Source organism: Oncorhynchus clarkii, chromosome 20 (assembly GCF_045791955.1).
Source record: "Oncorhynchus clarkii lewisi isolate Uvic-CL-2024 chromosome 20, UVic_Ocla_1.0, whole genome shotgun sequence".
Classification (NCBI taxonomy): Eukaryota; Metazoa; Chordata; class Actinopteri; order Salmoniformes; family Salmonidae; genus Oncorhynchus; species Oncorhynchus clarkii.
Window position 1 is genome coordinate 63,159,275 of NC_092166.1, and position 26,459 is coordinate 63,185,733.

General features: G+C 41.4%; 1 protein-coding gene across 4 annotated transcripts; it reads right to left on the reverse strand.

The window, feature by feature from the left end:
* Window positions 1-354: 354 nt before the first annotated feature.
* LOC139376687 (zinc finger protein 709-like) lies at window positions 355-23,002 on the reverse strand. Of its 4 annotated transcripts, none has more exons than XM_071119539.1 (8): window positions 22,835-22,991; window positions 20,255-20,332; window positions 7,331-7,533; window positions 7,119-7,220; window positions 6,872-6,964; window positions 4,156-4,266; window positions 3,925-4,048; window positions 509-3,821 (listed from the first exon to the last, which is right to left on the reverse strand). In XM_071119539.1, the coding sequence occupies exons 1-8, from the start codon at window positions 22,860-22,862 to the stop codon at window positions 1,351-1,353; spliced, it is 3,210 nt and encodes a 1,069-aa protein (XP_070975640.1). In that variant the 5' UTR covers window positions 22,863-22,991; the 3' UTR covers window positions 509-1,350. The 4 variants fall into 4 exon arrangements, with proteins under 4 accessions (XP_070975643.1, XP_070975640.1, XP_070975641.1 ...); XM_071119540.1 differs by having other exon boundaries at window positions 20,270-20,332; window positions 22,835-22,982; XM_071119541.1 differs by lacking the exon at window positions 20,255-20,332 and adding an exon at window positions 11,277-11,496 and having other exon boundaries at window positions 22,835-22,968.
* Window positions 23,003-26,459: the final 3,457 nt, after the last annotated feature.

Sequence of the window (26,459 nt, forward strand, 5' to 3'; positions counted from 1 at the left end):
CAACGATAGGCTGGGTGAGTCTCAACCACGCCCAGTCTCTAATCGGACAGGCCGGCTCGGAAGCAGGAACTACCACTGTCAGAGTATATTTATAATATCTTTGTCAGGAACAAGTCAGTTCTGTTTGTCCTGCGAGGTGGAACAGAGAGCCCGTATATGAAAATTGCATTTACCACTTATTGCTTAGCTAATAAAAATACATAGTATACAATCGGTGACTCAATGTCATATTTATCCTGATACCAGATTCGAATTGACGCAACCCTAACAACTCGCAGGACACCTCTGCTCGCTTGATCATATTTCTTCTCTCTCGATGGTCGGGCAATGAGGTTTCATCTTGCTCACACCCCATTTTGTGCGTGTTCAACTTTTTAATTGGATTTGACACCATACATGTGATTACTACAAACCTAGACAGGGATGTGTGCGCATATGTAGCCATAGACGGGTTGGTTGTTTAGCAACAAGACCAACTCGTGCGCAACTATTGTGAAAAACAATAATGTTGACATGCAATCTACATTTCATCTCCAATGTTTATTGAAAACATTTGCACAATAAGCACTTCTCTCATATCACTACAGTTGTTGATTAGCTAGCTAGCTAAATTTAGCCACATTAGCATTGATATGAAATCAGTCAAAACAAGACATGGTATCAATAACAAGATGAAACGAGCCACTTACGATACCCCACCCCACATGGCAGTTTGTCATTCTTGCTAGCCATCCAGAATCACAACACGCTGACTTCTGCACCATGGAAGCACGCACATGGTTTAGGTAACATCATCACGAAAACAATCTATAGTCCAAAGGCCAGCAGATAGAGATTTTGAGTAGTTTTCTCTTATAATCCAAAGGGAATTTATGCAGCCGGTACACTCATATCCTGTGGGCTGGTTTGTACATAAAACATTCTCCATTCAGGCTGCAACGGTATGGATTTCCTCATTTACTCGATCTAATGGCGAGAAGGTGAAAAAAATATTACGAATCTACTTGCATAGATTCCTTTTGGACGGTAAGATGAAACAACTCAATATCGGCATTTGCCAGCCTTTCGGCAACAGTAGCCGATGTGAAATGGCTAACCAGGTTGAGACAAGGAGAGGAACTGAAAGAACAGTGTTATACATACACAAAACCATAACCCCAAGTATTTTATTCTACTTTTATTTAGTTTCAATTATACTTTTCTCGCATAACTGTAGTTATTTGAAAAGGGGAAACATTGACTGGCCACAACAACAAAAAATACAAAAATAAAGTGGGAAATGCACTCAGGCCACAATCTTATCAAATGTACATCTTGTTACATTAAAGCACAATTGGGGGGAAGGAGGGATTAACATTTCAATAATGATGTACATGATCGTTTATGTACATTCAGCAGAGTTTTACGTTCGAAAGCTTTTCCACAGTCCAAGCATTTATAAGGCTTCTCGTTTGAGTGTGTAGACATGTGTCTCTTCAAGGAGTCATGGTAGTTAAAGCTTTTGTCACAGACGGAACATGAATACGGCTTTTCCCCTGTATGAGTCCTGTAGTGCGTAGTGAGATAATTGGCTTGAACAAAGCCCTTTCCACAGACGTTGCACTTGAACGGCCGTTCTCCAGTATGGTATCTTGTGTGTATCCTCAGTTCAGCTCTCGACCTGAAAGCCTTATCACAACTCTTATGGTTGCATTTAAAAGGTCTCTCCCCCGTGTGAATCAGATCATGCCTTTTCAATGCATTTGCACAAACAAACTGCTTGCCACAGTACGTACACGGGTAGCGCACCCCACCATGCTTAGTCTTCTCATGGTTCGCACGGGAATTACTAAGCCTGAAGGGTTTCCCACAATGGCGACACGGGAAACGACACTCTGTGGATTTTTCACCGTGGCTATTCTGCATGTGTTGTTTCAGGTCAATGTTGGTACAGAAGGCCTTGCCACACTCCCAGCAGAGACAAGGCCTGTCGTCAGAGTGCCTTTTCTCGTGTTCAACTAGGTCGTAATTGTAGATGAATCTCTTTGGACACTGGGAGCACTGTAAGGGGAGGTTCCCGGTGTGAACCATCTCGTGTTTGATGAGGGAATGGAACTTCTTGTAGCTTTTTGGACAGTGGGTGCAGACGAACGGTCCGCTGAACTTATGGACATCCAGATAGTGTGTTCTGAGGTTTGTGAGCATGAAGCTCTCCTCACACATGCTGCACTGAACGGGCCTGTGCCAAAGCTTGTGTCTGGTTAAAGTTTCTAAGTCAGGCAATACCTTCCTGCACCCTGTGCAGTAGAGCGGGCCGTGGATAAGTTTGTGTTTCCTCAGTTTTGATTGGATCGTGAATGTCTTCTCACATTTGTCACACTCAAAACGGATGTTGAAGCTGTCGAGCTCAACAGCGTCAACTGTCCGAACCTTGCAATAGCGTCTGAGATGGACCCGCAAACCTCCGCTGTGTATGAACTTCATCCCACACTGAGGATGAGGGCAGGAGAAAGGGCGCTCGCCTGAGTGAGTTCTCATGTGATACTCAAAGGCTCCAGCAGTCACGTATTTACCACAAATACGGCACATATGTTTTGGTTTTTGGAAGGTTTTTCGGTTTGACTTCTTTGCTGTGCTGGAGCACTTTGGTCTTTTGATCTGGCTGAGTTCTGGGTTGTAAGATGGGTCCTGGGGAGTACTGGTGGAGGATGAGTCACTGTCCTCAGGTGTTGCCTCAAGAGTAACACCACTGGACGGCTCGGTGTCTTCTCCCTCAGGTGATGCTTTCTGGACTGCTTTCGCTTCTCCGAGTGAATAGTGACGATTTGCAGAGTGAATCTTCATGTGGGTACTCAAGTATCCAATGCGATGCACAATCTTGCCGCACACCTTGCATGTTCTACGGTCTATTGAGGATTGTGCGAATTCTGCCTCACACATAGTAAACGGAACACAGCTGCCCTCTACAGAGGGAATCTCCTCTTGTTGCCCAGTTCCAAATAGACATGACTTTCTGTGAGTTTGCAAAGTGTACAAGTGCTTGAAAGTCTTCTGACAATTGCGACACTGATAGGTGCGACCGTTCTTATGGGTTTGCATGTGCTTTTTCATGTCTGAAAAGCGGGATAAGACACGTCCACACACTGTGCACATATTGGGGTTTTGGGGTGTTTTAACCCTCTTGCAGACACGTTTTTTCTGTTCTGAAAATTCAGTTTTGGTTTGCTTCAATTCTCGTGCTAGCAATGTCTTCATCTTACGACCCCTGTTTCTTCTCACTGGTTCTAAGGGCAACGTCAGGTTAGCGGTGTCAATCCTTTGTAGCTCCACTGAGGGCTTGTGAAGCATGGACGATATGATCGTATCAGACAGGTCTACGCTTTTCATTTGTGGAGGGCTAGGTGTTCGGTGTTTTTTTCCATCAGGCATGCCACTGGTGTCATTTCTGTCTCTTTTGAGCCCTTTGTGTTTATTGGTTTTGACTAAAGGTGCCATCTTCCCATCTTCCACTAAAACCAAGACTGGTTCCACCTCTTCAGTCTCAGCAAACTCTGAATTATCCTCTTCTTCGTCATTAATAACTGAGGATGCTTTTTCCTTTCTCTTACATTCCACCCTATCCTCTGCTATTACGTCCATATTTGTCCCGGGTTCCATCTCTGTGTACTTTGCCAGTGTTGCAGAGTCCACCTCCAACTCTTTGGTGAATGTATCCATAAAGACGTTCAAGGATGATACGTGTGTTTCTGAATCTGTCTGTTCAGTTGCAATCACCACCCGTTCTACTGGAGGGAGACAGAGAGCTGAGAGAATGCAGTCCCCATCGGAAGAAGACAGATTATCTAGAAAGGGAAGAGGATAAATGAAAGAAACTGAGTAGTGAAAATGTTTTTGTCCCTACAGAAGAAAAGCCAACATCTATATGGGTCCTGTGAAAATGCCTACCATGGTTGTCCAGCTGGCCAAGGTCTCTGTGGTACTGAAGCAGGGTTTTCAGCTGCTGAGGGTGAGACACAGACTGAACACATTCCTCCAGAACAGAGGGGGAGTCGCTGAGCAGCAAGGCAGCCTGACACAATGAGGAATACAGAGTTAGAAGGAATATAGGTAGAATTCACAATATTGCGTAAGTGTCAAGCCCATGGTTCCTCTATATAATTGTATTTCTACTAGTACCTGTTGGAAGTTTGACACAGGAAGTAGCTTCTCCAGTCTCGAAAGGAATTGCCACATGAGTTTCTGTATGGCTGCATCATAACTGGAACCAAATTCTACAGGAAAAACATCCTAAAACAGAGTTTTTTAAATTGTATTATTTCACCAGGTAGGCCAGTTGAGAACAAGTTCTCATTTACAACTGCGACCTGGTCAAGATAAAGCAAAGCAGTGCAACAAAAAGAACAGAGTAACACATGGGATGAACAAACGTACTGTCAATAACACAATAGAAAAGTATATATACAGGCAATAAATAGGCCATAGAAATAATTACAATTTAGCAATTAAACACTGGAGTGATAGATGTGCAAGTAGAGATACTGGGGTGCAAAGGAGCAAAAAATAAATAACACGGGGATGGGGTAGTTGGGTGGGCTCTTTACAGATTTGCTGTGTACAGGTGCAATGATCGGTACGCTGCTCTGACAGCTGATGCTTAAAGTTAGTGAGGGAGATATGGGTCTCCAGCTTCCGTGATATTTGCAATTGGCAGCAGAGAACTGGAAATAAAGGTGGCCAAAGGAGAAGTTGGCTTTGGGGATGACCAGTGAAATATACCTGCTGGAGCGCGTGCTGCTATGGTGACCAGTGAGCTGAGATAAGGCAGGGCTTTACCTTGCAAAGACTTATAGATGACCTGGAGCCAGTGGGTTTGGCGACGAATATGAAGCGAGGGCCAGCCAACGAGAGCATAGGTCGCAGTGGTAGGTAGTATATGGGGCTTTGGTGACAAAACGGATTGCACTGTGATAGCAAATTGGATGTAGTCTGAGTAGAGATTTGGAGACTATTTTGTTAATGACATCACCAAAGTCAAGGATTGGTAGGACAGTCAGATTTTCAAGGGTATGTTTGGCAGCATGAGTGAAGGATGCTTTGTTGTGAAATAGGAAGCCGATTCTAGATTTAATTTTGGATTGGAGATGCTTAATGCGAGTCTGGAAGGAGAGTTTACAGTCTAACAAGACACCTAGGTTTTGTAGTTGTCCACATGTTCTAAGTCAGAACCATCCAGAGAAGTGATGCTAGACGGGCGAGTAGCTATCGGTTGAAGAGCATGCATTTAGTTTTACTTGCATTTAAAAGCAGTTGGAAGCTATGGAAGGAGAGTTATGGCATTCAAGCTCATCTGGAAGTTAGTTAACACAGTGTCTAAAGAAGGGCAAGAAGTATACAGAATGGTGTCGTCTGCGTAGAGTTGGAACAGAGAATCACCAGCAGTAAGAGCGACATCATTGATGTATACAGAGAAAAGAGTCGGCCCAAGAATTGAACCCTGTGGCACCCCCATAGAGACTGCCAGAGGTCCGGACAACAGGCCCTCCGATTTGGCACACTGAACTCTGAGGAGCAGTTGGTGAACCAGGCGAGGCAGTCATTTGAGAAACCAAGGCTGTTGAGTCTGCCGATAAGAATGCGGTGAGTGACCGAGTCGAAAGCCTTGGTCAGGTCGATGAATACAGCTGCACAATATTGTCTCTTATCGATGGCGGTTATGATATTGATTAGGACCTTGAGCATGGTTGAGCAGCACCCATAACCAGTTCGGCAACCAGATTGCATAGCGGAGAAGGTACGGTGGGATTCGAAATGGTCGGTGATCTGTTTGTTAACTTGGCTTTTGAAGACTTAAGGCAGGGCAGGATGGATATAGGTCTAACAGTTTGGGTCAAGAGTGTCTCCCCCTTTGAAGAGGGGAATGACCGCGGCAGCTTTCCAATCTTTAGGGACCTCAGACGATATGAAATAGAGGTTGAACAGGCTAGTAATAGGGGTTGCAACAATTGCAGCAGATAATTTTAGAAAGAGAAGGTCCAGATTGTCTAGCCCAGCTGATTTGTAGGGGTACAGATTTTGCAGCTCTTTCACAACATCAGCTATCTGGATTTGGGTGAAGGTGAAATGGGGGAGCCAGGTGGAAAGCATGGCCAGCCGTAGAAAAATGCTTATTGAAATTCTCGATTATCGTAGATTTATCAGTGGTGGCTGTGTTTCCTAGCCTCAGTGCAGTGGGAAGCTGGGAGGAGGTGCTCTTATTCTCAATGGACTTTACAGTGTCCGAGAACTTTTTGGAGTTTGTGCTACAGGATGCAAATTTGTTTGAAAAAGCTAGCCTTTGCTTTCCTAACTGCCTGTGTATATTGGTTCCTAACTTCCCTGAAAAGTTGCATATCGCGGTGGCTGTTTGATGCTAATGCAGTATGCCACAGGATGTTTTTGTGCTGGTCAAGAGCAAGGACTATATATGTTCTTAGTTCTACATTTTTTTGAACGGGGCATGCTTATTTAAGATGGTGAGGAAAGCACTTTTAAAAGAACAACCAGGCATCCTCTACTGACGGGATGAGGTCAATATCCTTCCAGGATACCCGGACCAAGTCGATTAAAAAGGCCTGCTCGCTGAAGTGTTTTAGGGAGCATTTGACAGTGATGAGGGGTGGTTGTTTGACCGCGGACCCATTACGGACGCAGGCAATGAGGCAGTGATCGCTGAGATCCTGGTTGAAGACAGCAGAGGTGTATTTAGAAGGCAGGTTGGTCAGGATGATATTTTTACTCATATTCCTATGAGTAAAGGAATATAAACCATCTATTAAATAATCTCCTGGGATTTTTCATTTGTGGAAACATACAGCAGTCACATGGAACTGACAACTATTCCATACCCACTGACCTGGAAGAAATGTTCCCTCTCATCTGGGTCTTTCAGAAGGGTTTGAACCAGCCCCAGGAAGCTGGATTCAGATAATCCCACCTCTGCATCAGCCTTAAACACAGAATATAAATGTTGCCTTAAATCAGGACATCCTAAATGATAGCTTTTCATGTATGCTGCATATGTTTGACCTAATGGATCAGTCATATCAGAAATATTTATGACCGACAGACATTAGCGGATTCTCTGCCCGTGAGGAGCTCACCTGTGTCCCCCAGAGAGGTGTAAGGGTCTTTATCCTGTCCAGGTGTGGCTGAATGGTCTGGAGGTCTGTGAACGGCTTCGAGCGACACAACTCCAGGACCAGCTGAAAGCAGAGCATCCAAGTCAGAAAATGTAGAGGGGAAGACATGCATGACTAAATATGTTAATCTCATCTTTCCGCACAAGAGCACTAGTTCCGTCCCTCCCTCTCACCCGTGCTCGAAGACCCAGAATAAGTTGGGCCCTCTGACTGTCATTCAGAAGTTCTGGAACCACATCTGTGACCATGGTAACAAACTCCTCCAGCATCCCATAATCCATCACGTGACTCTGCTGGATCGTTTGCCAGATGGCTGCTGAGACCAGCCGCAGTGGTGGGACCATGAGGCGCAGAGCGGGGAGAGGAAGAGGGGGAACTGAAATAGAGCATTTGGTTTTAATGAGGACAGCAATGCCTTTTGTTGCAATTGATTCAGTTACAGTCAGGGTTGAACAATGCAAAAATGGGTGCTAGTGGTAAAAAGAAAATGTGTTTGAGCCAATACTAGCCAGACCGTTCTGACCTGAGATTCAGGCAGTAAATACAAAAACTTTCATGTCAGAACGCACGGCTGCCAAAATGAGGGAAGTGTGGAGCCGGTGCAGGATATGGCTGAGAAAACGTACCTCATCCAGAGATGGAAGATGTCGCCATACTCCTATTTATCCCATTATCCAAAATGACATCAAGAAGATTAATTAAAAACTAACAGTATTTCAAAGTGCCTTTGTCCTCAAGCTAGGTAGCAGAAGCCACAGCAGCTATTTTAGAATGGCACGTTGCGTTGAGCAACAAAGGATAGTCAGACAATCAGGCTCCTTTGTTGTTCAGCACAAAGTTATATGGGCTATCCCAAAATGGCCTTTGCTACCTAGCATGAGGATGAAAAAGGCAGTTTAATTACAAACTAGCAGTATTTCAATCTTCAATTTAGGATAATTAGAAGGACAGTGACATCTTCCATCTCTGGACTGAGGTAAGTTTTCCCTGCCATATCCCGCCCTGCACTGTCCACCTTAACCCTGAGACCCAACATTGGAAAAACAAGTTTCCTAAATGGCATCCTGTATAGGCCCTAAACAAAACAAAAGTCAAACATTACATAGTGTATCTCCTTAGACCCAGGTGTATCCATTAATAGTATTTGTTGTGTGTCAGTATATTTGTGGCATCAATAGCCTCAAACATTAGAAACATGTCCACTCGGTGAATCCTTACAGCTTTAACAATACACATCAGTCCCCGATGCAAATGTCTGAGAGTACTGCGTCGGTCCACGGACCCCAAACCGATCCAAATTTAGCATGCGTCAGTCAGAAAAATGTGTTATAGCGTTGCAAATCACCAATTCACTCAAATGTTTTGCTGACGTAAGTTTCCTACCTACCTACCAAAAATACGAAATATTTTGTGACAACTCATGCATCCTTTCCTTCAGTGTCAGACTCAGCATAGAACGGTGTTGATACTCAGTGATCTACATATCATTTTGCATGCCGAACAACCCTAGGGAATATCAGTAACATAGTCAAACTGCGCACTATGCCCAACGCAATGCAGGCAGCCTGATCATCTGCATGGCACCTTCAGCACTCAAATGTGACAATGGCTTGCATTATATTAGGTTTTATTAGTTGACTGACCCATGTCGTTGTCTAGATTTTGGGGTGCTTTCAAGACAAATGGCAACTCGGGAAAAATACAAGGTCAAATCATGTTGGTAATCTTCCGGTCGGAATGTCCGATCTCTAGAAATATACCAGAGTTGACTTGGAATTTCGAGTTGAATGACCAACGATTTTACCCCAGTCGGAGCTATTCCCCCCCAGAGTTGAGTTGTTTTGAAAGCTGCAATTGTTATCTTGGTGCTTTCGAAAATTGTGTTTTACCAGAGACATATCCTACCTGCTGAAAAGGAGCTTACAATAGATTTGATTTCGACTGTTCAGGTTCACCATCGACAAGTTTAGCTTTATACAAAGTGTATATGGTCATTTTTAGATAAACAGGGTAAAGTTGATCATTTCATGACGAGGAATCACTTTTTCAAGGCACACTGCATGGCCAAAGCGGGAGGTGAAAAGAAGCTCAACTTCCAAACTTCCATTTGATTTCAAGATGGGGAGGTGAAATCCAAAGTTGTACTGAATTTTTTTGGGGGGGGGGGGGGGGGGGGGGGTCAGATCAGCTTAAATAGCACAGATACAGTGCCTTGCGAAAGTATTCGGCCCCCTTGAACTTTGCGACCGTTTGCCACATTTCAGGCTTCAAACATAAAGATATAAAACTGTATATTTTTGTGAAGAATCAACAACAAGTGGGACACAATCATGAAGTGGAACGACATTTATTGGATATTTCAAACTCTTTTAACAAATCAAAAACTGAAAAATTGGGCGTGCAAAATTATTCAGCCCCTTTACTTTCAGTGCAGCAAACTCTCTCCAGAAGTTCAGTGAGGATCTCTGAATGATCCAATGTTGACCTAAATGACTAATGATAATAAATACAATCCACCTGTGTGTAATCAAGTCTCCGTATAAATGCACCTGCACTGTGATAGTCTCAGAGGTCCGTTAAAAGCGCAGAGAGCATCATGAAGAACAAGGAACACACCAGGCAGGTCCGAGATACTGTTGTGAAGAAGTTTAAAGCCGGATTTGGATACAAAAATATTTCCCAAGCTTTAAACATCCCAAGGAGCACTGTGCAAGCGATAATATTGAAATGGAAGGAGTATCAGACCACTGCAAATCTACCAAGACCTGGCCGTCCCTCTAAACTTTCAGCTCATACAAGGAGAAGACTGATCAGAGATGCAGCCAAGAGGCCCATGATCACTCTGGATGAACTGCAAAGATCTACAGCTGAGGTGGGAGATTCTGTCCATAGGACAACAATCAGTCGTATATTGCACAAATCTGGCCTTTATGGAAGAGTGGCAAGAAGAAAGCCATTTCTTAAAGATATCCATAAAAAGTGTTGTTTAAAGTTTGCCACAAGCCACCTGGGAGACACACCAAACATGTGGAAGAAGGTGCTCTGGTCAGATGAAACCAAAATTGAACTTTTTGGCAACAATGCAAAACGTTATGTTTGGCGTAAAAGCAACACAGCTGAACACACCATCCCCACTGTCAAACATGGTGGTGGCAGCATCATGGTTTGGGCCTGCTTTTCTTCAGCAGGGACAGGGAAGATGGTTAAAATTGATGGGAAGATGGATGGAGCCAAATACAGGACCATTCTGGAAGAAAACCTGATGGAGTCTGCAAAAGACCTGAGACTGGGACGGAGATTTGTCTTCCAACAAGACAATGATCCAAAACATAAAGCAAAATCTACAATGGAATGGTTTTAAAAATAAACATATCCAGGTGTTAGAATGGCCAAGTCAAAGTCCAGACCTGAATCCAATCGAGAATCTGTGGAAAGAACTGAAAACTGCTGTTCACAAATGCTCTCCATCCAACCTCACTGAGCTCGAGCTGTTTTGCAAGGAGGAATGGGAAAAAAATTCAGTCTCTCGATGTGCAAAACTGATAGAGACATACCCCAAGCGACTTACAGCTGTAATCGCAGCAAAAGGTGGCGCTACAAAGTATTAACTTAAGGGGGCTGAATAATTTTGCACGCCCAATTTTTCAGTTTTTGATTTGTTAAAAAAGTTTGAAATATCCAATAAATGTCGTTCCACTTCATGATTGTGTCCCACTTGTTGATTCTTCACAAAAAAATACAGTTTTATATCTTTGTTTGAAGCCTGAAATGTGGCAAAAGGTCGCAAAGTTCAAGGGGGCCGAATACTTTCGCAAGGCACTATAGATTGTAGCTTCCATCAATGTAATTGCATCATTTCCAATCCCCAATATATTTTGTTATAATATACACACACACAGTACAGTCGTACGTTTGGACACACCTACTCATCCAAGGTTTTTTTTAAACATTTTTTTTTTACAATTTTCTACATTGTAGAATAATAGTGAAGACAAACTATGTAGTAACCAAAACAGTGTTCCACAAATAAAAATATATTTTATTTGAGATTCTTCAAAAGTAGCCACCCTTTGCCTTGACATCTTTGCCATCTCTTGGCATTCTCTCAACCAGCTTCACCTGGAATGCTTTTCCAACTGTTTTGAAGGAGTTCCCACATATACTGAGCACTTGCTGACTGCTTTTCCGTCACTCTTCGGTCCAACCAATCCCAAACCATCTCAATTGGGTTGAGGTCGGGTGATTATGGAGGCCAGGTCATCTGATGCAGCACTCCATCACTCTACTTCTTGGTCAAATAGCCCTTACACGGCCTGGAAGTGTGTTTTGGGCCATTGTCCTGTTGAAAAACAAATGATAGTCCCACTAAGCCCAAACCAGATGGCATGGCATATCGCTGCAGAATGCTGTGGTAGCCATACTGGTTAAGTGTGCCTTGAATTCTAAATAAATCACAGACAGCATCACCACAAAGAACCCACACACCATAACACCACCTCCTCCATGCTTCACGGTGGGAACCACACATGCAGAGATCATCCGTTAACCTAGTCTGCATCACACAAACACATGGCGGTTGGAACCAAAAATCGCAAATTTGGACTCAGACCAAAAGGACAAAATTCCACCGGTCCTAAGTCCATTGCTCATGTTTCTTGGCCCAAGCAAGTCTCTTCTTATTGGTGTCTTTTAGTAGTAGTTTCTTTGCAGCAAATCAACCATGAAGGTCTGATTCACACAGTCTCCTTTGAACAGTTAATGTTGAGATGTCTGTTAATTGAACTCTGAAGCATTTATTTGGGCTGCAATTTCTGAGGCTGGTAACTCTAATGAACTTATCCTCTTTCCTATTTTGCAATTTATATGGCACAGCTGCCAATTTTTTGGTCCTTAAATGAAGCCGGTATACTTTATAAAAAAATTAAAAAATAGAAACCAATTTTGGTCTTTAATGCAGGGCCGACAGACAACTTCTTTACTTTCTTCCCCTTCTACTTGCCGCTTCCATTTTTGCGGGAATGCTGCAATTAGTTGGTTGTAATTTTGGTAAACATGTCCATATATTTTTTATTAGCTGCATGTGTCACAACGCCACCAGTCCTATTTATGATATCCCTTACAAAGATGACTGTTTTTTTTTTGTTTTTTTTTAACATTTTATAATATAAATTAGTATATTTGAGTTTAACCACAATATTTGTTGTATTATTTGTTCTGTCTTTTCTGGTTAAACTGAAATTGCAACAAACTTTCTATGGCTTGTTTTAAAAAGAGATATTTTGAAAGATTATTTCCTTTTCAAATAACTGAAAGTGAGAGGTTGTAATCTGAATAAAAGGAAAAAGGCCATTCTTGAACATAGTAATGTCTCACCCTAATTTGCTAGGAGAACCAGTTCGGATTTAAGAATAACTTTTGTATGACTGAAACCTTCAGTGAAAGGTCTAATGCTTTAATATTTAATAATTTCTGCCCACCGAATTCACATTAATTATATAAAATGCCCAGTTGAAATTGTCTGGCCTGCCATTCCAAGTAAGTGAGTATTCTTTGCTCATAAAATAATTTAAAAAACAAGTCGTTATATGTAGGCAAGACCATAAGCAAATAGGTCAACTGGGATATGACTATAGAGTGAATCAGGGTGATTTTTCCACAAATACAGGTATTTTCCTTTTCATGGTAGCAAAATCTGACCTGTTTGTTGTAAGATCATTTATTGTAGTAAGATCATTTCTTTCAGGATATGTAGAATACCAATAAAATGGTCTGATTAACTACACAGTAATGTAAACATTTTATTTTTTGGTGATCCGATGCATATCATAATTTGGTTGTAAAAAGTATCTAGATCCTCTATTAGAGAGCTGTGGAGGGATCCAAATTGTGGATTTTAAAAAAAGCATGAATCAGCATACAATGACCTTTGTTTTTAAGCCCTTAGCTATTAAAATCAGAACCAACCATTAATATCAACATTGATGGCCATACTAAATAGATATGCTGATAGTGAACAAACTTGTTTTGCTCCTCTTGACAGTTTAATACTTTAAGTAGCCATTAATTACTATTTTACACCTAGGGTTACTAGACGTATGTTTGTTGTTGAATGCTGAAACCTGAACTAAGACACCTAGGTTTAAAAGCTGGAAGTGTTTTTATATACTTTTATTTTGAATCCTGCGTCTGTTGGGCTAAATTGCTGTGAGCACTGCTATCGGTCCCGGGATCCTGCCAGATTCCATATAGGGGGAGAGGCGCGAAAGCCCAGCTAGCCTAGCTGGCTCGGCTGTCTCAAACAGTGGCCACTATGGAACGTTTCCAACGTTGCAGGAGCTGCGTTTACTTTGTTTTGTTCCAAGACAATGTGGCCTGCGTTGACTTTCAATGTAGCAACTCCTTGCAGAGGACGACAGGAGCGAAGTAGCTACTCTTAGCAAGCAAGTAGCAAACCTACATAAGCTACTGGGGAACTCACGCCCACCTACTGGGGAACCCACGCCCACCTACTGGGGAACCCACGCCCACCTACTGGGGAACCCACGCCCACCTACCTCGGGAACCCACGCCCACCTACTGGGGAACCCACGCCCACCTACTGGGGAACCCACGCCCACCTACTGGGGAACCCACGCCCACCTACTGGGGAACCCACGCCCACCTACTGGGGAACCCACGCCCACCTACTGGGGAACCCACGCCCACCTACTGGGGAACTCACACCCACCTACTTTTTCTTCCACCCCAGTTTATTGAATCAGATGGCTCATTCATCACAAAGCCCACTGATATTGCAAACTACTTTAATGACTTTTTCATTGGCAAGATAAGCAAACATAGGGATGACATGCCAGCAACAAAACACTGACACTACACATCCAAGTATATCGGACCAAATTATGAAAAGACAAGAATTGTACTTTTGAATTCCGTAAAGTTAGTGTGGAAGAGGTGGGAAAAAAATGTTGTCTATCAAGAATGACAAGCCACCAGGGTCTGACAATCTAGATGGAAAATTACTGAGGATAATAGCAAAATAAATGCAAAAAACTGACTGATTAGGATTAATAATATCCAACAATAGCCTCCATTTTTTTCAAATGGACTAGATCTTTATAATTACAATTATCTTCAGTTGGTGGAGACGGGGACATATGAAAAAAAAAGTGCTTTAAGTACTTTGCCTCAAAATACATTTGGTGAACCATGGGCGACTACATTGGTAACAAGTTTCAGTAAATTCTTTTTGGCAGTATTTCTAGGTTGATGGAAAAAATTACAACGTTATTCCTTGCAACAAATTTCGAAAATAACTTGCAGCTCTTTGTTAAGTGTTGCAGTCATTTCAGTCGCTGTAGTAGCTGACGTGTATAGTGTTGAGTCATCCGCATACATAGACACACTGGCCTTACTCAAAGCCAGTGGCATGTCGTTAGAGTTAAACAGCTACCCTGGGGAATTCCTGATTCTACCTGGATTATGTTGTAGAGGACTCCATTAAAGAACAACCTCAGTGTTCTGTTAGACAAGTAACTCTTTATAGCAGGGGGTGTAAAGCCACAACACGTACATTTTTCCAGCAGCAGACTATGATCAAAAATGTCAAAAGCTACACTGAAGTCTAACAAAACAGCCCCCACCAAACATTTTATCTATTTCTCTCAGCCAATCAGTCATTTTTGTAAGTGCTGTGCTTGTCGAGTGTCCTTCCCTATACGCGTGCTGAAAGTCTTAATTTCTTTACTATGAAATAGCATTGTATCTGGTCAAACACCATTTTTTCCAGAAGTTTACAAAGGGTTGGTAACAGGCTGATTGGTCAGCTATTCGAGTCAGTAAAGGGGGCTTTACTATTCTTTGGTAGCAGAATGACTATAGCTTCCCCCCAGGCCTGAGGGCACACACATTATTGTAGGCTTCAATTGAACATATGGCAAAAAGGAGTGGCAATATCATCCACTATTAATGAGCCATATCTGTTCATGGTTCAATAACATACTTAAATCATCCATCTACTTTGCAGATCTGTTTGGACAATTTGCACACTCAGATCAAAATTGCTAATAGTCATTCCTTTCGATTTTTAAGCCTCGAGACAATTGAGACATGGATTGTGCATATTTAAATGCCTTTGAACAAAGTATGGTAGTAGGTGCCATGCACACCGGTTTAAGTGCGTCAAGAACTGCAATGCTGCGGGGTCTTTCCACACTCAGTTTCCTGTGTATGAAGAATGGTCCACGACCCAAAAGGCATCCAGCCAACTTGACAACTGTGTAAAGCATATAGTCATCAGGTACTAGCATCCCTGTGTAACACTTGACACCTTGTAGAATCCATGCCAACAATTTATTTATTTAACTAGGCAAGTCAGTTAAGAGCTAATTCTTATTTACAATGACGGCCTAGGAACAGTGGGTTAACTGCCTTGTTCAGCGGCAGACCGAGAGATTTTTACCTTGTTAGCTCGGGGATTCGATCTAACAACCTTTCAGTTACAGGCCCAACGCTCTAACCAGTAGGTTACCTGCCACCCCCAATTGAGGCCGTTTTGTGGGCAAATGGGGGTGCAACTCAATATTAGGATGGTGTCCCTAACGTTTTGTACACTCCGTGTATAGGCATTAGCTATATCATAGCTAATTTGTATAGGATAAATATCTGCAAAAGTGCCAAGTTAATTAGTGGGTGATGGTGATTTCAGAACCAAAGTAAAGGGGACAAAAAATAAAAAAATTAAAAATAAAGCCTATATTGCCCCCCTAATCTGACAGTGGTAGTGGAGTGGTAGATGCCTAATCTCCTTTACGGCTCCGATAAACTGCCTACATAGTATGCCTAGGTCATTCATTTAGCCCATTCTAACATTCCACCGAACAGTAACTGAATGCCCCTGTCTGCATGATTTATAAATGACTCACTGTCTATAGGAACTAACCATTTTCATGAACGGGGTGGTGTATCTAATAGAAGTTTACAAATTAAAAAATATATATATATATATATATATATATATTTTTTTTAAAACTTTTTGGTGACAGGGGGCAGTATTTTCACATCCGGATGAAATGCATGCCCAAATTCAACTGCCTGCTACCCATCCCCAGAATATAAGATATGCATATTAGTAGATTTGGATAGAAAACACTCTGAAGTTTCTAAAACTGTTTGAATCATGTCTGAGTATAACAGAACTTATTTAGCAGAAAAAAACCAGAGGACAAACCATTCAGATTTTTGTTTTGATTATTGAGGTCACTCTTTTCAATGGGTTTTCATTGGGAATCCAGATTTCGAAGGGACCTTCTTGCAGTTCATATCGCTTCCACTGGATGTCAACAGTCTTTAGAAATTGGTTAAGGTTATTCCTTTGTGTAATGAAGAAGTACGGCCATCTTGAACGAGGGTCACTTGAAGTGTACTGTTAGATAGAGGCGCATGACCAGAAAGCATGCTTCAGTTTGTTTTCTTCCTGTATTGAACACAGATCATCCCGTCTTCAATTTAATCGATTATTTACGTTAAAAAATACCTAAAGTTTTATTACAAAATTAGTTTGAAATGTTTTGGCAAAGTTTACAGGTAACTTTTGAGATATTTTGTAGTCACGTTGCTCAAGTTGGAACCGGTGTTTTTCTGGATCAATCAAATGCGCCAAATAAATTGACATTTTGGATATATAGACGGAATTAAATCGAACAAAAGGACCATTTGTGATGTTTATGGGACATATTGGAGTGCCAACAAAAGCAGCTCGTCAAAGGTAAGGCATGAATTATATTTTTATTTCTGCGTTGTGTCGTACCTGCAGGGTTAAAATATGCTTTCTCTTTTGTTTACGGAGGTGCTATCCTCAGATAATAGCATTGTTTGCTTCCGCCGAAAAGCCTTTTTGAAATCTGACATGTTGGCTGGATTCACAATAAGTGTAGCTTTAATTTGCTATCTTGCATTTGTGATTTAATGAAAGTTTCATTTTTATAGTAATTTATTTGAATTTGGCGCTCTGCATTTTCCCTGGCTTTTGGCCAGGTGGGACGCAAGTGTCCCACATATCCCAGAGGTTAAACTTGCCACTGAGCGTACATCATTTACACACGTAGAAGTAGGGCTGGGAGATTAATTATTGATTTGAGGGAATTACTTCCCTCAATAACAATATAAAAACATTAATATTAATTTGATAATGTTGATATAGAATAATTAGGTACAGCAGTCCATTTCACCTCTGAAGCAGCAGGAACGTGCAGAGAAGTGACAACATGCACGTGGAAAGGTATACATACGCCCACTAAAAACCACTTAGCACCTTGAGTGATGGAGTAGCCACTTAAGCACAAAAAATGAATGATGTAGGCAAAAACAGCAGCACTGAGCCATGGAGAAGGAGCAGCTTCCAACAAAGAAATTAATAAAAAGGGTTAAACTGTTTCAGTTATTTGGAAGTGATTTGGCTTTTTGAAGTCCGACAAAGAGCAGAGCAATGTTGGGTGCAAATTGTGCCGTAGACAGGTGGCTACCAAGTCTGGTATTACAACAAACCTTTTCCACAATCTGAAGCAAAATCACTCTCCATAACATGCAGAAAGTTTGAGACACGGTATTGAGAAAACCAAGCGACAGCCAATCTAGGGATGTTCCCCCGAAGCAGTCAACGCTGACAGCGTTTATGCCTTACGAGCAAACTTCGAAAAGACATCACAAATGCTATTATGCATTGCATTGCTAAGGACATGCTACCAATTAGCAGTCAAAGGTTTCAAGAGGTTCATCAATTTAATTGACCCCGGGTACATGCTCCCTGGCCACAAACATTTCCCTCACACTGCACTGCCTAAACTCAAATAGTGTAGAGAAATAGTTAAGGAAAAGCTCAAGACAGGTGACGTATTTTGCTACTACTACCAATCTGTGGTCTAGTCGCACATCAGAGCCTTATATTATCCTTACTATACACTATATTGACAAAGAGTGGAATCTTCGAAATAAATGCCTTCAAACATCACACTTTCCTGACAACCACACGGGTGAAGCTATAGCAGAGGAGCTCATTGACGCTCTCGCCTCCTGGGGACTCAGTCAAACCTGATGATGGTGAAACAGAGCTCACCCAAACCATCAAAACGTTGGTCATAGACTATCTGCAAGAGAAATATGATGACCTAGCCACAGATGACCTCCTGGACAAAGGCTCGTTGGTCGACCCTCTGTTTAAAACACATTACATCAAAGAGAAGGTGGGCCACATAAAAGCAAAGCTGTCTCAGAGATAGTCAATGAGGGACATGAAAACCCAAGCCCAGCACAGGGAGACCATTAGTTGATTAATTGATGTGCCATTAGTTATAATGCATATTGACTTGCACTATTATTTTATTTATTGTTCATAACTTGTAAGGCTTTATAGCTTTAAAAAAAAAAAGTTATACTTCTGACAATGAATAAGAAACATGAAAGCCTTCGGTTTATTCAGGCAGGCTTGAGTCTTTAGCGGAAATTAACCTTTTAAACATTTGATTAAAATAGTGATAATTATCATTAAAGCTAGAGACAGTAGACAGACTTGTCATTCTTGCTTGTAAGACAACTACCCCAACAAACTGATGTGCCATTAGTCTAACAGTTTTAATGCATATTGAATTGCACTATTTTTATTTTTTTTCTTGCTCATGATTTAAGGGTTTACCTTTTAAACATTTGATTAATATCGTGATGATTATTGTTATCTAATGAAAAAAATATAGAAATCGCCCAGCCCTACACAGAAGTCAAGCTCAGATAGATCCAGCACAGAGGCCCAGCTCATGAGCTCCACCAGTAGCAGATTGTAAAACTATAAATGGAAAATGAATGTGTTCATGCAACAAATGTTAGAACAAATCAATGCGGTTCAATGCACGAATCAGCTTTTTGTTAACCCGCACCCAATTGCTAATAGCCCATCTATATAAGTAAGTGAAAAACTGAGGCCCCCACCAAACCCTAACCCACAAATATAGGAAATGCGCTGTAGGCTACAGCCAGAGCTGGAACAATCAGTGATTTTTCTTTTGCCTAATTTAGATACATTTCTGCTTATAATTTCAACAATTGAGTTATTGACAGACCATTGACCAAAACAAGGCTACCCCCAAGTCATGTTAATACATTCAAAACAATAAGACAAATTGCTGAAAACAGAGTTCAGAACATGAAAGCCAATTATCTCAATCATCTTTTTGCAGATAGAACCTTTGTTCCAAGCTCTCAATTTGTTAGTCAACTGTCTATAATTAGATACATGCAGCTTCTCTTCTGTCATTACAGGTTGCCCTAAAAGACTAAATAAATCCTTGCTCACCAGGAATAATGTTTTAAATCTATAGAACGAATGTGTCAATCTAGTTGACGTCGGTAAAGTTGTCATCTCAGCTTCTTTCGCAGAGCAAAGATGTTTAGGCACCGGGAGAGAACGCAATACAAAAAATAAAAAGTATTTCCAAAATTACATCAGTTTGACCCGTTGTAAGGAAATAGAAATCTGTGAAAATGACCCAACATGTTTCTGATAAATATTAAATATCAGCTTATCATATTAAGTTCAACGCTGATAAAGATAGGGACCGTCGGTAGAGGTACCGACTGCTAATTCGCATTCTCTCAATATGCGGAAAGAACACTCCACTCCTGTTCCAGTGAAAATGTACACTGAACAAAAATATAAAAACGCTTGGTACCAAGCGTTGGTCCCATGTTTCATGAGCCAAAATAAAATAGCCCAGACATTTTCCATGCAAAGGTTATTTCTCAAATGTAGTGCACAAACTTGTTTACATCCCTGTTAGTGAGCATTTCTCCTTTGCCAAGATAATCCATCCACCTGACAGAAGTGCCATATAAAGCTGATTAAACAGCATGATCATTACACAGGTGCACCTTGTGCTGGGGACAATAAAAGGCCACTAAAATGTGCAGTTTTGTCACACAACACCACAGACGTCTCATGTTTTGAGTGAGCGTGCAATTGGCATGCTGACTGCAGGAATGTCCACCAGAGCTATTGCCAGAAAATGTCATGTTAATTTCTCTACCATAAGCCACCTCCGACATCGTCTTACAGAATTTGGCAGTACCTCCAGCTGGCCTCACAACTGCAGACAACGCCAGCCCAGAACCTCCACATCCGCCTTCTTCACCTGTGGGATAATCCAAAATCAGCCACCTGTACAGCTGTGGGTTTGCACAACTGAAGAATCTCTGCACAAACTGTCAGAAACCGTCTCAGGGAAGCTCATTTGCGTCCTCACCAGGGTCTTGACCTGACTGCAGTTCACCATCATAAGACTTCAGTTGAATTTGTATAGTGCCTCACAATCACACATAACCAGCACTGCTATCATCCTCTACCACTTCACCAAATATTTCCCAAACATTACATTTCTGGCCATCTAGTCTTTCTACTCTCTACTTCGCAGCTTTTCTCTTATTGAAAGAAACGCTGACATGTCCTTTTAGCCTCTGAGGATCGACTAACTTCTTAAACCCATTCCCAAAAGCATTTGGCTTGTAGGCTATTTGGCGCTTACAGATAAGCCCTAACGCTTACTCACTAATGTCAGATAGACTAAAAAGAATGAAAGAAAAACCTTAGAATGATCAATTTCAGCATGCGCATCACTACTAGATACTTATCAAAACATCTTGAAAGGGAAAGATGCACATTCCTACCACTCGTCTGACATCACTGGTCCCCTATACAAGCATAGGTTGTTGAACATCCATGCCAAGTACATGTTAAATATGTTTCCTTTCTTCTTGAAGATGTAATGATTATATAGAAAAATATAAATTGAAGAACAAACATTATAAGCTAGAGGTAGTTTGTAGGTGTTGCAAAAACACAACATTGGTATTAAAGGGATGTTAAAACAGACAGGGCCACATTCATATATTTATAGGCAAGTTAGATTGTGTCGCTTCCAAATTCTACAAATATGGACAAGCAAACACTTACAGCAACATTGATGCCCCCGCTACATACACATCAAAAGAACATAAGTATATATTTTTTAAACAAAATGAGTGGCTTATGAGCTCAGAGTACTGCCATTGACAACCTAACTTCACCACTTTCATGTTGAAGTGGTAAGATCGAAGGTTCTCTCCAAATTAAGACAGAAAAGACAACCCAAATATTACTAGATGTAAGATAGGTGTCCTCCATAAATAGAAAATTCACAAAATAGTTGATCCTTTCAAAAAATATGTTTTTGATTGCAAAATACAAATTAGTTTCTCATTAGAATTTGTATATTTTTATTGGAATACAAAAATTGGGATTGGTCAAGTTGATCAATTTGGCTATCAGATCAAATGTGACTTGATTTCAGATATAAATACCATTACCATTTCCATCACATGTAAATGCTTTGGATCCATTTGTATGTGATTTTAATAGTATTTCAGGTTCTTAGCACACATTTTCCTACCATTAAAGCCCAAAGTTGCATTTTTGCAACATTTCCAGAAAATTGTTCTACAAACCTAATCAGAAGCCTATTACATGCATTTCTAAAGGGAAATAAATAACAAAAATACAAGATTAATACTGCTGTTCATAACCAAGTGGGAAGTCCTAAATACCAGTCGGTTGCAGGGCTCCCGAGTGGCGCAGCGGTCTAAGGCACTGCATCTCAGTGCAAGAGGCTTCACTACAGACCAGGCTGTATCACAACAGGCAGTGATTCGGAGTCCCATAGGTGGTGCACAATTGGCCCAGTGTCGTCCCGGTGAGGGTTTGGCCGGGGTAGGCAGTCATTGTAAATAAAAATCTGTTCTTAACTGACTTACCTAGTTAAATAAAATTAATAAATGCAAGTGCTTGGAACTCATTGAGAAACACTATTTGGCTAATGACCAACAAGCTGCGTCAACCATAAACTAAAAGTACTGCTATCATGTTGGTAAACAAATTATAGTGTTCAAAAACATATATTTTTATATATGTTTTGTTGTTGCATTTAACTGCTGAAAATGTAAGGTAATTTCCTTAATAGGTGAAGTCAAAGGACACCATGTGGGAGAAGTCAGAGCTCAGGAATGATAATTAGTAGTAATTACCAGCTCGAGGGGGTTCAGGTGGATTTTTCCCTGTTTGTGTTAAATACCTCCTTACCACTTCACTAGAACTTTAAACCTGCGTTCATAACCAAGGTTAAATAAATAACATTTAAGAAGGTATGTTTCCCTGTTCAGGCATTACATGCGTCAACCAATGGTAGCATGCAACGTCATCGACTGCGCAGTCTGGCAACAGATTGCTATAACATAATGGTTAGCTGATAAGTAAGATACCATTACGGGCGTTGTAAGAGCTGGCATACGTCCGCAACGCCTGGCAAAGGATCGCGGCCTAACTCTGAGGTTCAGATGTATTTGCTGCCTAAATCAGGTCGGAACAGTCTGGTTCAGCCAATAGTATAATATTGCCAATACATGACTTGCTAGCTGTATTTATTTGGTAAGAGAATACGCTGATAAAAAAAGCCATTTGACCCGCACTGTTCCCTAAACTTAGCAAATAGAAAAGGAAGTGAACTTAACTGATAACGTTAGCTAAATAGCTACTAAAGCTAACGTTAGCTTGTCTGTACTAACTAGCTAGGATCAGAATGATTACAAATTGTACTGCATTTTACCATTTTTTACTGAAACGTGTCCTCTCATCGTGCGGTCCAAGCTGCAGTCACGTCTATACTTAGCAACTGGGGGTGACGTTGTAAGGTTTATCAAAGTTCTTGAATGTGAAGCGCCAAATATTTTTCTCTTCCTCCTTGGAAGCGGGTCGTTGCTAGAAGGGATACAATTTATGTCGAAGTGATGTCAAATTCCCGCGAGAGTTTGAAACTTGCCTGCCAAAATTGGGACTTCGAAATGTTCAGAATTATTCGGTATACTGTATACTAAACAAAAATACAAACGTAACATGTAAAGTGTTGGTTTCATGAGCTGAAATAGAATATCCCAGACATTTTACATACGCACAAAAAGCATATTTTCTCTCAAATTCTATGCACAAATGTGTTTACATCCCTGCTAGTGAGCATTTCTCCTTTGCCAAAATAATCCATCCACCAAGAAGCCGATTTAAAGAGCGTGATCATTACACAGGTACATCTTGTGCTGGGGACAAAAAGGCCACTCTAAAATGTGCAACACAATGACACAGATGTCTGTGCCCAATAACGTTTGTACCCTGTTTTGTGTTGCTACCATGTTGTCTTGTTACCATGCTGTGTTGTCATGTGTTGCTGCCATGCTATGTTGTTGTTAGGTCTCTCATTATGTGCTGTTGTATGTTTTGTCCTATATTTTTATTTCGTTTATTTGTATTTTTAATCCCAGCACCCATCCCCGCAGGAGGTCTTTTACCTTTTGGTAGGCCATCATTGTAAATAAGAATTTGTTCTTAACTGACTTGCCTAGTGAAATAAAGGTTAAATAAATAAAGATGTCTCAAGTTGAGGGAGTGTGCAATTGGCATGCTGACTGCAGGAATGTCTACCAGAGCTGTTGCCAGATCTTTGAATGTTAATTTCTCTACCATTAGCTGCCTCCAACATCGTTTTAGAGAACTTGGCAGTAAGTCCAACTGGCCTCACAACCGCAGACTGCGTATATTTCTGTCTGTAATAAAACCCTTTTGTGGGGAAAAACTCATTCTGATTGGCTGGGCTTCCAGGCTGTACAAACTGCTGCCGCATGGCCATAAATGTTGCACCTGAAACAGCGCAGTGGATTTTGCACAAAAGCTCTAACAGGATGATATATCCTAACATGACTGTCTGGTAAAGACTCTGACTCAAAACTCAAAAGGACTGTTAGTGACTCCTCTGTTTCGCCACGCTCAACACCGGGTCTGCGTTACACCAAACGGCAGGCATCACAAACACCAGGAATCTTCCACTTCAATTAATCCACCTCCGCACTTAACACTACCCCAGAAAACAATCATTTTAATGGTTCACTGTTCCTAAGAGCAAAGCAAGAAACCGATATTAACCCAAGTTGCGTAACACGGAGCACCTGTTCCCTCTGGTCAGAAGAAAAACAAAACAAATACAGTATCATAACAGGTTACCTTCACTGATTAATCTGCACCCAAGTCCTTTCCCACCCACGCTGAAACCACAAATGGATCCGCCAAAAGGCAAGGATACGCTTTGTCCAAAAATCCTACTGGACCAGATTTTTCTATAGCATGTCCATTGATGCCAGGCTCAGGTTCTAAACTCTTCACCACACCTTCACTTAACTCGCCTTCATTCACTTCCATTTCACCTCCAGAACTCGGTCTGGTGCACAGCCCACTCTGTTTGCACTGGACACCAATTTTCTTCATACGGTCTTCCTCAAATTCAAATCCAACCTCTGCTTTCCTCATTCTCTTTGACCTCTTTTCCCCTCCATTCTTCCTCAGAAATCCACCTTTCTTTGTTCCTGTCCCAATACTCCTTTTCTCCCGACTTTGCTTGCGGCCCGGTTGCATCCTAACGGAACTTAATCTCATAATCGTCTTCCTCACTTCGAAAACGTGTTTCCTCCAGGCCCCAACATTTTGAGAGCATGAGCAGTGGCCACACAGAAAAACGAGGCCCAAACTCAACTCTGTTCTACGCCTATCGCTGCGGAAAACCTTTAGCTCTCCCCAGTGGGATGCTACCGAGAGGTTCCCGAGTTATGCCAGAGACAATTAGGACCCAACCAAATTTCATCAGAGAACCAAAGACAGACTTTCATGGTGAAAATCACTACAGTCACGGTTGTCCACAACCATCTGATGTTCTGGTTTTCAGGGGAAATGGAAAGAAAGCCTGTGAAAGATCTTCCTCGTTTGGACGTTAACAAGGGATAAGGACACGCCTGACGCTCAAAACGATATTTCATTTCAGAATTTAGTCAAATTATGTAAGGGTTAGGGTAAAGGGTTTGGTTAAAGTTAGGGTTTAGGTAAGGGTCAGTTTTAGGTTTTGGCTAGGCGATTTAAGCTTCAGCTGTGTCCTTAGTGTCTCCGTTAACAAGGCAACGCTCCATCTTAACTCCTCCTCCATATTTACTGGATTGGTTGAACAGTGCAGAAGAGAACATCCTCCAACATTTTATTTTCTTCTTGTCAAGACCAATTTGTAGGGGATCTAGTTTGAGGCGTTTCTTTTATGCGTTAAGGTTACCCAGGCTCAGGTTCTGAGTTTCACCACACTGGCTACACTAGCTAACGTTAGCTAGTACTTCCCTCACCGTACAGTGGGACAGAAGGCAAGAGAGAAGGACACTGTGCCAGGACAGCCCGGTTGTTGTGTTGCTGGCATACCATGCATGCTCCCCTCTCTCCATTGATTGAGTAGACTGTACACGGTGTACCAATCATGGTACCAATATTAGAAGGAATTTCTCCTGTTGCCTGCTATCCTACTCTAAATAAATAAGTCTTGGGAGGAAGAAAGTTGGCCACATTTGCTACTGCCGGCGACATAATAATACAGCTGCCCAGGGGGAAGCAACTCACGTCGGAAAGTGAACGAAAATGTGCTTGTATAAAATGAGACTCTCCTTCTCCAATCGCGCGTCATCAGACAAATTACATTTACAGATTGGAATCTCGAAATAAATGTTTTAAAACGAATTTAGCTAGTTGTGCAAGATATATTTTTATAGATAAAAGGATAAGTAGCATATCGTTTTTAAATGTTTCCATGCTTTTCTCCTTTGAGAAAACAATAGCTGATTCAAAGCAACCTGGCAGATTTCAAAACTCTTCTGCAAAGGATTTAGATAGGAAGCACAAGTGTATCCTAGCCAAAAGGACGCTATTGAGGAGAGCGAGCACCGTCTTCCATTTGCCTACTAACAAATAGACACACTCCTCGACCACTTATCACCACTTACAGGTTTCCGGATCACGGAGGAGAGACGGTTGTGACGAACTAACCTAAGATAGACCACAGCCTGTCGTTTCCAATTGTTGGGAGCAAATTAATCATAGTGGGCAAAACAAGCAAGGAGCTTGCATTTGTATTGATCCCTGTAGCTCCCTTCAGTAACCACGAGCACAACCGTTCCTTGATTTTAACTGGCGGCTTTATTCTGTAGTTTTAGTCAGAATTATCACCTTCCGTGAGAACTATAAAGTAAATGAAAATACAGTTAAGCACACTCTTACAACCTTATCTTACGAGTGACTTATTAGCTTGGTATAACTCTGAAGTGCTTACATACATAAACAGTTTAGCCGGAGCTATAACAGTATCAGATTAAACACATGAA

Coding starts and splice junctions, on each gene's coding strand:
- LOC139376687 (XM_071119539.1), bottom strand. CDS start 22,862: ATGAGAGGACACGTTTCAGTAAAAAATG. Junction 7,221..7,330: donor TTCTGGGTCTTCGAGCACGG/GTGAGAGGGAGG, acceptor CTCTGCTTTCAG/CTGGTCCTGGAGTTGTGTCG. Junction 6,965..7,118: donor CACCTCTCTGGGGGACACAG/GTGAGCTCCTCA, acceptor TCTGTGTTTAAG/GCTGATGCAGAGGTGGGATT.